The following is a 12286-nucleotide window of genomic DNA, read 5'->3' on the forward strand; positions in this document are numbered from 1 at the left end:
CTGCCTCCTCAACAGGTTCTGGGTCTCTGGCCCACTTGAGAAGTGACAGCCCAAGGCCAAGTCATAAGTGTCTTTTCCTTTCCTTTCCCATCCTCACACACACAAAAAAAATGAGACTGAACTTTGGCATGTTGCTTGTAAAAGACTGTTAATCCCAGAAATAGAACCAGATGCTTTTTGGATGAATGGATGGATGGATGGATAGATGAAGGGAAGGAGGGATAGAGGGATGGAATTATATATGAGATTTGAAGAACCATTCAAGGCTTCTTTTTGTGACTTAAGTAGATATTTTTGCCACGTTTTCCCCAAAGCAACCTTTTCAATTAATCCTATTTTCCCGTGAACGTAATCTGTCACACTCTTATAAAAATGAGAAAATAGCCAAGAGCACAAAGTGCAGTAATACAAGCATACTTAAGAATGAAGCCAAACTCTTAAAAGTAACAAATGTTCAGGGCAGAAACATAGTTTATATGGTGTCATGAATCTGACAGTATAATTTGCCTCATGTAAAATACAGTAACATAATAGCTACATTAATTACTTATTACATGCCAGGTACTCTCCTATGTACTTAATATGTATTAAATGTTTGATTTTCACAGCAACCCTATGGAGTAGTCATTGTTATTGACCATGTGGTAGAGATAAACTAACCGAAGACTAGACGGATTAAGTAATTTATTATAAACTCATTTGATCTTTATTGGAGAAGTAGTTATTCCACTATCTGTAACCCATTTTCAACAGCCTTTCTGTTTCTGTTTCTTTTATTTCCCTTTTTTCCCTCTCCCTCCTTCCCTCCACCAAACATGGGTTTAAGTACATATGATGTCAGACATTGACACCCTCCTTGTCCCAGAGAAGTGACAAGACACACAGCCTCTGTCCCTTTGCAGGCACAATGTTAATTCTTTAATCATATTTAAGTTGATTTATCTTGACGTGAAATTACCAGGTTCTTTTCAGACTTCTTTACCAGAAGAACTCACAAGAAATAAGAGGAAATAGCAGTACATACAGTTCAGTGTTAACTGAGAAATTATTGATCACAGATTCAGAGTGCAGACTCTGAGGGCAGACTGCTCGTGTTTGAGTCCCAGTCCATCTTAATAGCTTTACAACCTTGGCACGTTTCCTAATTTCGCTATGCCTTAGTCTTCTCATCTATGAAATGGGAATGATAATAATGCCTATCTCTTATGGTCATTAATTTGATACTTGTACAACAATACAAATATGCCTGGCAAATTGTAAATGAATTGTTTATATTTTTATTGTGATAAAATACACATAACATAAAATGTACCACCTTAATCATTTTTAAGTGTACAATTCAATGATATTAAATGCATTCATACTGTTGTGCAGCCATCACCACCGTCCATCTCCATAGCTCTTTTCATCTTGTAAACCTGAAACTGTATACCCATTAAACCAAAACTCCTCGTTCTCTCCTCCCTCCCCCCAGTCCCTGGCAGCCACCATTCTACTTTCTGTCTCTATAGTTTTGACTACTCTAATCATAAGTGGAAACATATGGTATTTGTCCTTTTGTGACTGGCTTATTTCACTTAGCACAAAGTTCATCCATGTTGTAACATATGTAAGAATTTCCTTTCTTTTTAAGGCTAAAACACATTCAATTGTATGTTTATGTGACACTTCGCTTATCCATTCATCTGTTGATGGACATTGGGTTGCTTCCACGTTTTAGCTATTGTAAATAATGCTGCTAAGATAGATGTACAAATGTCTCTTCAAGATTCTGCTTTCAGTTCTTTTGAGTATATACCACAAAGTGGAGTTGTTGGATCATATGGTAATTCTGTTTTTGATTGAGGAGCACCCTACTGTTTCCCATAGTGACCACATTATTTTCCATTCCCACCAAGAGCGCACAAGGGTTCCAATTTCTCCACAACCTCACCAACATTAGTTATTTTCTATTTTGTTGATCGTAGCCATCCTAATAACTGTGAGGAGGTATCTCATTGTGGTTTTGATTTACATGTCCCTAATGGTCACTGATGTTGAATATCTTTTCATGTGTTTAATGGTTATTTGTGTATCTTCTTTGGATAAGTGTCTATTCAGGTCCTTTGCCCATTTTTGAATCAGGTTGTTTGCTTTCTGTTGTTGAATTTTAGGAGTTCTTTATATATTCTGGATATTGTGTGGGCTACCTTTTTAGTCTGGTAATATTTTTCTGATGCACAAAATATTCTGATTTTCATGAACTCTAAAATGTCTATTTTTTCTTTTGTTGCCCGTGCCTTTGAGGTCATATCCAAGAACTCACTGCCAAATCCAATGTTCTGAAGCTTTTGCCCTATATCTTCGTTAAGAGTTTTATAGTTTTATGTCTTGCATTTATGTCTTTGATTCATTTTGAGTTAAATTTTGTTTATGGTGTTAGGTAAGAGTCCAGCTTCATTCTTTTGCATGCAGACATCCTGTTTTCCCAGCACTGTTTGTTGAAAAGACTGTCCTTTCCTTATTGAATGGTCTTCACATCATTGTCAAAAATAATTTTCCATTTATGCTACAGTTTATTTCTGGGCTGTCTATTCTATTCCGTTGGTCTATATGTCTGTCTTTATGCCATTACATACGCTTCTGATTACTGTAACTTTGTAGTAAGTATTAAAATCAGGAAATGTGAGTTCTCTAGCTTTGTTCTTCTCTTTCAAGGTTGTCTTGGCTATTCAGGGTCCCTTGAGATTCCATATGAATTTTGAGAAGGGTTTTTCTGTTTCTGCAAAAAACATCATTAGGATTTTTATAGAGATTATATTGAATCTGTAGATAACTTTGGGTAGTATTGACATCTCAACAATATTAAGTGTTCTAATCCATGAACATGAGATGTGTTTTCATTTATTTATGTCTTCTTTAATTTCTTTCAGCAATGTTTTACGAAGAAGACTTTCACCTCCTTAGTTAATTCCTAAGTATTTTATTCTTTTTGATGTTATTATAAATAGAATTGTTTTTGTAATTTCTTTTTTTATTGTTCAGTGTTACAATATAGAAATGCAACTGCTTTTTGTACGTTGACTTTGTATCCTGCTACATACATTGTTGATGAATTCATTTATCAGCTCCAACAGTTTGTCTTGGGAATATTTAGGTGTGTGTGTGTGTATATATATATATACACACACACACACACATATATATACACACACACATATATATATAAATAATCATTTCATCTGCAGAGATCAATTTACTTCTTTCTAATTTGGATGCCTTTTATTTATTTTTCTTGCCTAATTGCTCTGGATAGAATTTCCAATACTGTGTTGAATAGAAGTAGCAACTGTGGGCATCATTGTCTTGTTCCTGATTTTAGAGGAAAAGCTTTCACAGTTGAATATGATAGCTGTAAGTTTTTCGTGTACGGTTTTTATTTTGTCAAGGTGTTCTCCTTCCTTTCCTAGATGTTGAATGTTTTCATCACGAAAGGCTGCTGAATCTTGTCAAATTCTTTTTCTGTATCAATTGAGATGATTACATGTTTTTTCACCCTGCAGGACTCCCTTAAGCATTTCTTGCAGAACAAGCCTGGTGGTAACCGACTCCCTCAGCTTTTCTCTGAGAATATCTTAATTTCTCCCTCACTTTTGAAGGAAACTTTTGCCAGATTTTGGATTCCTGGTTGACAGGTACTTTTCAGCACTTTGAATATATCAGCCCACTGCCTTCTGTCTTCCAAAGTTCCTGTTGAGAAATCTGCTCATATTCTTATTGAGGATCCCTTGTATGTGATGAGTTGCTTCTCTCTTGCAGCTTTCAAGATTCTCTCTTTGCCTTTGTCTTTCAAAAGTTTGATTATAATTTATCTCCATGTTGGTCTCCTTCATTTCATCTTACCTGAAGTTCCTTGAGCTTCTTGGATGTTTATATCAAATTTGGGAGGTTTGGATCCCATCAGACTGGGAAGTTTTCAGCCATTATTTCATCAAATATTCTCTGTCCCTTTCTCTATCTTCTTCTTCTTGGAATTCCATGATACAAATACCGATCCACTTGATGGTGTCCCACAGGTCTTTTAGGCCCTGTTCACTTTTCTTCAATCTCTCTTCTTTCTGTTCCTCAGACTTGAGCATTTCCATTGTCTTATTTTTAAGTTAATTGATTCTCTTATCTGCCTGCTCAAGTCTGCCTTTGAATGCTCTACTGAATTTTTAATTTCAGTCATTATATTTTTCAGCTTCAGAATTTCTCTTTGGTTTCTTTTTAGGTTTTCTATCTCTTTATGGATATTTCCATTTTGTTCATACATTGTTTTCTTGACTTTCTCTACCTCTTTCTTTAGTTCTTCAAGTATCTTTAAGACAGTTGCTTTAAAGTGCTTGTCTAATAGATCGTCCATCAGGTGTTTTACAGGGACAGTTTTTGTTGATTAATTTTTTTCCTTTGAAAGAGCCATACTTTCCTGTTTCTTTGTATGCCTTGTGAAATATTTTTCAAAACTGGACGTTTGAATCTCATTAAGTTGTGACTCTGGAAATCACATTCTCCCCCTTCCCCAGAGTTTGCTGCTTTTTGTTATCATATTTATTTAAATTATTTACTAGTTTTGTAGGCTGTCTCTGTGCTGAGGTGTAATCTTGAGGTCTTTTAGAGTCTTTTCTGAGCTTTTCCCTAGCCACGCACAGCCATGTTCTGATTTTCCCCACATGTGCATTTGATTTTGAACGTCCTAGTCTTTCATATCTGGCTCCCAAAAGTGGGAAAAGAGAAAAATAAAGGGAGGTGGGATGAAAAGGGTACTGGTTCTTTAAATCTCTTGGATGTTACTTTAGATCCAGGGAGAAAGGCTTACAACAATGGCAGAAGGTGCAAAACCAATGGCTGCATCTTTGTCTGCCCCTCAGTGACGAGAAGCACCAATCAATCAGTGATCAGAACACACTCCCAGTATTTTCAGGACAGGGTACATTTTGCCTACTGCGGTTCCTGCAGGCTGCTTCAGAAACAGGTGTGTAGTTGACTGCCACAGGCTAATGGGCAGAGGATGCATAGCTACTTCTGGACTAAGTGCTGAAACTGACTGAAATTAACCACAGCTTGCAGTCTGAGCCTTCTCCCTAGAAGCTGCAAGCCTTCCATAGAGTCCAGAGTTCCAAAACAGTTGTCAGACAGATTCTGCCAGTGCAATTGTTTTCTATGTGGGAAGACTGAGATTCCTGATAGTTCCTACTCTGCCATGTTCCCAGAATCTTCTCTGTAAATGAACTTTTACATAATGAATTACTCTTTAAATTTTACATTCTTTAACTAATGAATTTCTGTTATGTAAGGGAAACCTTTAGGAATTTGAACTTCATTAGATTTGGAGAAGGATTACTGAATACCAACTACAGGTCTCAGGCAAAGAATAAACAAATAGCAACAAAACTTTAAAGGATGTGTAAGAAGAATTGGGAGGTCATATTTCTTTGCTCTATTTGAAATTCTGTTATTTTGTATTTACCACACATTCTGATAGGCAGTCACGTTCGTTATTTTCTATTAATGAAAATTATAATAAAAGAATTAAATCAGTGCTTATTAAATGAGGTTTAATAGACCAAAAAGCTGTTTAAAACATAGATGCAAAGGTTGGAAATAACAAAGATGTAAATTGGTAATAAAAGGATTAGGAATCACTGTTGTAGAACTTCTATGAGTCCTAAAGACTTTTCTAATGATTCAAAAATACCAATCATATTATGTACTAAGATACAGTTACCTGCTGCACATAATTTAAGAAGGTCTCCTCTAAATGCCTGAGTAGACATCAAATATTGCATAATTTTAGAACAAGAGAAGACTTTAGAGATTAGTTTCATTTGGCTGATTGACTTTGCCTTTAGAAATTTAATTTCTCCATTTTCCTAACTCTGAAAATGGATATTACAGTGGAGAGCATCTCAGTAAAAGTTAGAGAAAATGATACTGACATGTGGCATAGTGGAATATTTTCATGTGCTGTGTGTTCCCTTTAGATAGTGATAAACTATTTGAGGGTCCTTTAGCATCCATCTGTTACACTTTTATAGAGCATTTCAGTTTCAAACAGATTTCGAAAATTATCCTTTGAACTCATGCACAGACTTTCTGAAAATGCCTGTGTAGCCCACCAAAATATGTCTGATACTCTTCCATTTAAATTTTCCAAAAGAAAATGAGAGAGGAGATTTCAAAAAGTAATCAATTTTTCCATAGGTAAGAGTGCCAGTGGTTTAATGAGAAAAATCAAAGTTAAATTTATTATATAGTTAGTTTTAGATTTTCCACAGAACTTTTAGAATAAAGGCTATTAATTTTGCCTTATTTAACAGAATAAAGATGAACTATAAATTAAAACACAATTATAAATGTGTTTTTAATCATTAATAGTATGGATTTTTCATTTGCCCAAATAAAGAGCATCTAACTTCTAAAACTGGTGTTATGGAAAAGAAAAGGATAGTTGTACCGAAAGTGAAAAAAAAAATTCACTGGTACTTTATTAAGAATATAAACATTCCCTCCAATGAAAACGCAGACCTACACGTGCACACGTGAATGTCCTGACAGCTGTGCTGTTCTTCCAGCCTCTACAGATGACAGTGCCGCCGAGAAGAAAGGGGGAACCCTTCACGCCGGCCTCATCGTTGGAATTCTCATCCTCGTCCTCATTATAGCCGCAGCCATTCTTGTGACAGTCTATATGTATCACCATCCGACCTCAGCAGCCAGCATCTTCTTTATTGAGGTAAGTGTCAAGTAGAGTACATGAAAACCATGCTAGCTGATGAACTCCAGCCATCTGCTGACACCACCTGCATTTAATATTTAGCACATGATTTCTCCACTTTGCAGTTGTGAGCTGGCTGATGTCACACGTGCAGCACGTGTGCACGTACCTATTGATAGATGGATTTCACGTGATGAGCTCAGTTACCTTACCTCAGGAGCTTTTAAAGAAATAAGCCATCTCGCCTTTTACAGATCGAAAAGAAAATAGAAACCATATTTTTTGTCTTATTGTACCAAGTATGTTAGGCAGCTGCTCTTCAATCCTAGAAGGAAATGAAGCGTATGCTGGAGGCTAAAGGATTTAGCTTAAATCAACTAATCGCTATAACAGTAATTGAGTATCGGCCAGATTCATAATACAATATGGTGACCCTGCTCTTAAAACGCTCACAAACTATTTAGGAAAAATACATATTTCCCTACAAAATAGCAGCTATAACAATAAGATTATGGTATGTGCCATCACCATTTTGTGTGGTGTGTGTATATTTATACATGTACATATAAATGCACATGCATACACACACACTCATTCAAACACAAAGAGAGCACTGTGCTGAATCAGTGTTGTTTTCATGTACAGAAAGTAGAGTTAGTGCCAGTGCCCAAGAGCAGTGAGGTAGGAGGACCAGTGGCTGTGTACAAAGGGCCAGAGCCAAGCCCTGATGTCCAGAAGGCCAGAGACTGGGAAGCCTGGGGGCCACAGGATAAGGTCAGTGTGACCAAGTCACCTTCTATCCTCCAGACAGCTGGGCTTCCTGGGCCTCGTGTGTGCAGAGCTTTCACCCCAACATCTTAATGGAGCCACTGCTCTTCAACACAACATAAATACTAGAGCAATGAAGGAAATCTTCTCCCTTGGAGCTTCAAACTTGTAAACTTTAGGTCTTCTCCAGTTCACTGGGTGATGTACAGTGGGCAGCAATGCAAATCAATTAAGTAATTGCTTAGAAGTCCTCTATGGCTCTCAACTGTCTGTGGAGTAAAGTGCAGTCTCCTTAGTTCTCCTTCAAGGCCTTGGCTATTTGTATCTTGTCTATCATTTCAATTTTTATCCCATAGATTCTTAACCTGGAGTTCAGTACCATCAAATTCACTCTATTCTCTTCTCCATACACACCCCCAATTCCCCATGTCACCAAGACATTACTCATTCTGTTCCTTCCACCAAAAAAGTCCTCCCCTTCTATCTCAATTCTTGAATTCTGTATCCAAGTAGCCTTCAATACCATGTACCCTGTAAGCTTCCCCGGACCATCTCTCTGCCAGGACAGCTGGACATAATCTCTCTTTCCTCTGAAATTCTATCCATAGTAATAACATCTATATCTTTCTCTGGCATTTACCTTTCTGTTTTCCATTAGAGTTAAATATGTATGTGATTTATTCCGCCCTACAGACTTATAAATTCCTCGAGATTTGGATTAAATAACTTAAGCCTTTCAAATAAGAGGTATTCTATCAGTATTTTCTGGAAAGAAAAAGATAATAAATATCCTAGGACATTTAAAACTTCCACTAAATTTTCACACATGAAGTCTTCCAAAAATGTCATTCTCATTTAAAGTCATAATAATCGAGAAATTATCAGGCATTGCATTTAGTTGGAAAGCTCTTATTAAGTTTTGTTAATGTGCTTAATTTTCATGCAAGAAAGCAGAAAACTTTCCCGAGGTCATGAATGCATTGCTCCAAGATCTGACAAGTGACAAGCTGTAAAGCTTCAGTGACTAACCAGACATCAGGCTGCTGCTGTAACCCTCACAGGTTTAAGCCTGTTTATACACCATGAAGTTTATTTTCTGACGTTGTGAAAAAGAAGATACTGTGAAATATCTGATGGTGGTGGTATTAGTGCAAATTGCACAGTGCAAAGGACCTAGTTCACACCGATTCACAGCAATCCTTGTATGACTACAAAGTAAGACTGTAGAATAGTGAAAGTATTGCCGGGAGCGGGAGGGCATTAATCTTAGAGATAATTTAATGCTACACCCTTATAACACGAAGGAAGAAACTGAGGTTCAGAGTGGTGGAATGGCTTCTCCAAGGTCGAAGAGCCACACTTCTGGGAAGAACTCTCGTGTTTCAACACTCAAGTGAAGCAGAATCGTTCTGCAGATTCCCAGATTCTCTGTCAATTGCCAATAATTCTGCCTAAATCACTAACTCTTTGACACCCTCTGTCCTCAAGCAGCTCACAGTGGCAGCTTGGCAGATGATTTTTGAAGATAATTATCATAATTTTACTATTATTAAAGCTGACCCATGTTTTCAAAATCGAACGCATATCCATGATGACTGCACAGTGACTGACATGCCAGACCTATGAATTCAAACGTTTGAATTACTAATTAAAGTTATTGAGAGCTTCCCTGGTGGCGCAGTGGTTGAGAGTCTGCCTGCTGATGCAGGCAGGGGACACAGGTTCGTGCCCCGGTCCGGGAGGATCCCACATGCCGCGGAGCAGCTGGGCCCGTGAGCCATGGCCGCTGAGCCTGCGCGTCCAGAGCCTGTGCTCCGCAATGGGAGACGCCACAACAGTGAGAGGCCCACGTACTGCAAAAAAAAAAAAAAAGTAGATAGCAGCATAATATAGAACATGAAAATCAACTTGGATGATATTGGTAAACTCAATCTCCTTATGCACCAATAACTCTAATTTTTTTTTTTTTTTTTTTTTTTGTTGCGGTACAGGGGCCTCTCACTGTTGTGGCCTCTCCCGTTGCGGAGCACAGGCTCCGGACGCGCAGGCTAAGCGGCCATGGCTCACGGGCCCAGCCGCTCCGCGGCACGTGGGATCTTCCCAGACCAGGGCACGAACCCATGTCCCCTGCATCAGCAGGAGGACTCTCAACCACTGCGCCACCAGAGAAGCCCTGCTATCTACTTTTTAAATGAATTTGATGTGCTTTTTCCCATTAGGAAAGCAGTACCTGTTCCTTATTTTAAAAAATTTTGGAAACGTAAAAGCAAAAAGTAAAATCGCTTATAGTCCCAATAAGCAGAAATAATCACAATAACTATTTTAATTTATTTTCTTCTGGAATTCTCATATGCATAATTTGATGTTTGCCCATTTAGTACAATTGTGATTTCACTGAAATGCAAATTTATATTCTTTATTTTTCTTTTTTTTTTAGGTCCCATTTGTTTATTTTTGTTTTTATTTCCATTTCTCTAGGTGGATCAAAAAAGATCTTCCTGTGATTTATGTCAAAGAGTGTTCCTCCTATGTTTTCCTCTAGGAGTTTTATAGTGTCTAGTGTTACATTTAAGTCTGTAATCCATTTTGAGTTTATTTTTGTGTATGGTGTTAGGGAGTGATCTAATCTCATACTTTTACATGTAGCTGTCCAGTTTTCCCAGCACCACTTATTGAAGAGACTGTCTTTTCTCCATCGTATATCCTTGCCTCCTTTGTCATAGATTAGTTGACCATAGGTGCGTGGGTTTATCTCTGGGCTTTCTATCCCGTTCCATTGATCTATATTTCTGTTTTTGTGTCAGTACCATATTGTCTTGATTGCTGTAGCTTTGTAGTATAGTCTGAAGTCAGGGAGTCTGATTCCTCCAGCTCCATTTTTTCCCTGAAGACTGCTTTGACTATTCAGGGTCTTTTGTGTCTCCATACAAATTTTAAGATTTTTTTGCTCTAGTTCTGTAAAAAATCCCATTGGTAATTTGATAGGGATTGCATTGAATCTGTAGATTGCTTTGGGTAGTATAGTCATTTTCACAATTTTGATTCTTCCAATCCAAGAACATGGTATATATATCTTTCCATCTGTTGGTATCATCTTTAATTTCTTTCATCAGTGTCTTATAGTTTTCTGCATACAGGTCTTTTGTCTCCCTAGGTAGGTTTATTCCTAGGCATTTTATTCTTTTTGTTGCAATGGTAAATGGGAGTGTTTCCTTAATTTCTCTTTCAGATTTTTCATCATTAATGTATAGGAATGCAAGAGATTTCTGTGCATTAATTTTGTATCCTGCAACTTTACCAAATTCATTGATTAGCTCTAGTAGTTTTCTGGTGGCATCTTTAGGATTCTCTATGTATAGTATCATGTCATCTGCAAACAGTGACACTTTTACTTCTTCTTTTCCAATTTGGATTCCTTTTATTTCTTTTTCTTCTCTGATTGCCATGGCTAGGGCTTCCAAAACTATGTTGAATAATAGTGGTGAGAGTGGGCAACCTTGTCTTCTTCCTGATCTTAGAGGAAATGCTTTCAGTTTTTCACCATTGAGAATTATGTTTGCTGTGGGTTTGTGGTATATGGCCTTTATTATATTGAGGTAGGTTCCCTCTATGCCCACTTTCTGGAGAGTTTTTATCATAAATGGGTGTTGAATTTTGTCTAAAGTTTTTTCTGCATCTATTGAGATGATCATATAGTTTTTATTCTTCAATTTGTTAATATGATGTTTCACATTGATTGATTTGCATATATTGAAGAATCCTTGCATCCCTGGGATAAATCCCACTTGATCATGGTGTATGATCCTTTTAATGTGTTGTTGGATTCTGTTTGCTAGTATTTTGTTGAGGATTTTTGCATCTATATTCATCAATGATTTTGGTCTGTAATTTTCTTTTTTTGTAGTACCTTTGTCTGGTTTTGGTATGAGGGTGATGGTGCCTTCATAGAATGAGTTTGGGAGTCTTCCTTCCTCTGCAATTTTTTGGAAGAGTTTGAGAAGGATGGGTGTTAACTCTTCTCTAATGTTTGATAGAATTCACCTGTGAAGCCATCTGGTCCTGGACTTTTGTTTGTTGGAAGATTTTTAATCACAGTTTCAATTTCATTACTTGTGATTGGTCTGTTCATATTTTCCGTTTCTTCCTGGTTCAGTCTTGGAAGGTTATACCTTTCTAAGAATTTGTCCATTTCTTCCAGGTTGTCCATTTTATTGGCATAGAGTTGCTTGTAGTAGTCTCTTAGGATGCTTTGTATTTCTGCAGTGTCTGTTGTACCTTCTCCTTTTTCATTTCTAATTTTATTGATTTGAGTCCTCTCCATCTTTTTCTTGATGAGTCTGGCCAATGGTTTATCAATTTTGTTTATCTTCTCAAAGAACCAGCTTTTAGTTTTATTGATCTTTGCTATTATTTTCTTGGTTTCTATTTCATTTATTTCTGCTCTGATCTTTATGATTTCTTTCCTTCTGCTAGCTTTGGGTTTTGTTTGTTCTTCTTTCTCTAGTTCCTTTAGGTGTAGGGTTAGATTGTTTACTTGAGATTTTTCTTGTTTCTTGAGATAGGCTTGTATAGCTATAAACTTCCCTCTTAGAACTGCTTTTACTGCATCCCATAGGTTTTCGGTTGTCGTGTTTTCATTGTCATTTGTCTCTAGGTATTTTTTGATTTCCTCTTTGATTTCTTCCGTGATCTCTTGGTTATTTAGTAACATAGTGTTTAGCCTCCATGTGTTTGTGTTTTTTACGTTTTTTTCCCTGTAATTCATTTCTAATCTCATAGCGT

General features: G+C 37.0%; 1 protein-coding gene across 2 annotated transcripts in view; it reads left to right on the top strand.

Annotated features, from left to right (window-relative positions):
• The window catches only part of PLXDC2 (plexin domain containing 2), a 405580-nt gene that overhangs the window by 363732 nt on the left and 29562 nt on the right, over window positions 1–12286 (top strand). For both annotated transcript variants that reach the window (XM_065900422.1, XM_065900433.1), the window contains one exon: window positions 6594–6754. In XM_065900422.1, the coding sequence (XP_065756494.1) occupies window positions 6594–6754 (161 nt within the window). The remainder of the gene's footprint in view (window positions 1–6593; window positions 6755–12286) is intronic.

This window comes from Phocoena phocoena, chromosome 2, assembly GCF_963924675.1.
Source record: "Phocoena phocoena chromosome 2, mPhoPho1.1, whole genome shotgun sequence".
Taxonomy (NCBI): domain Eukaryota; kingdom Metazoa; phylum Chordata; class Mammalia; order Artiodactyla; family Phocoenidae; genus Phocoena; species Phocoena phocoena.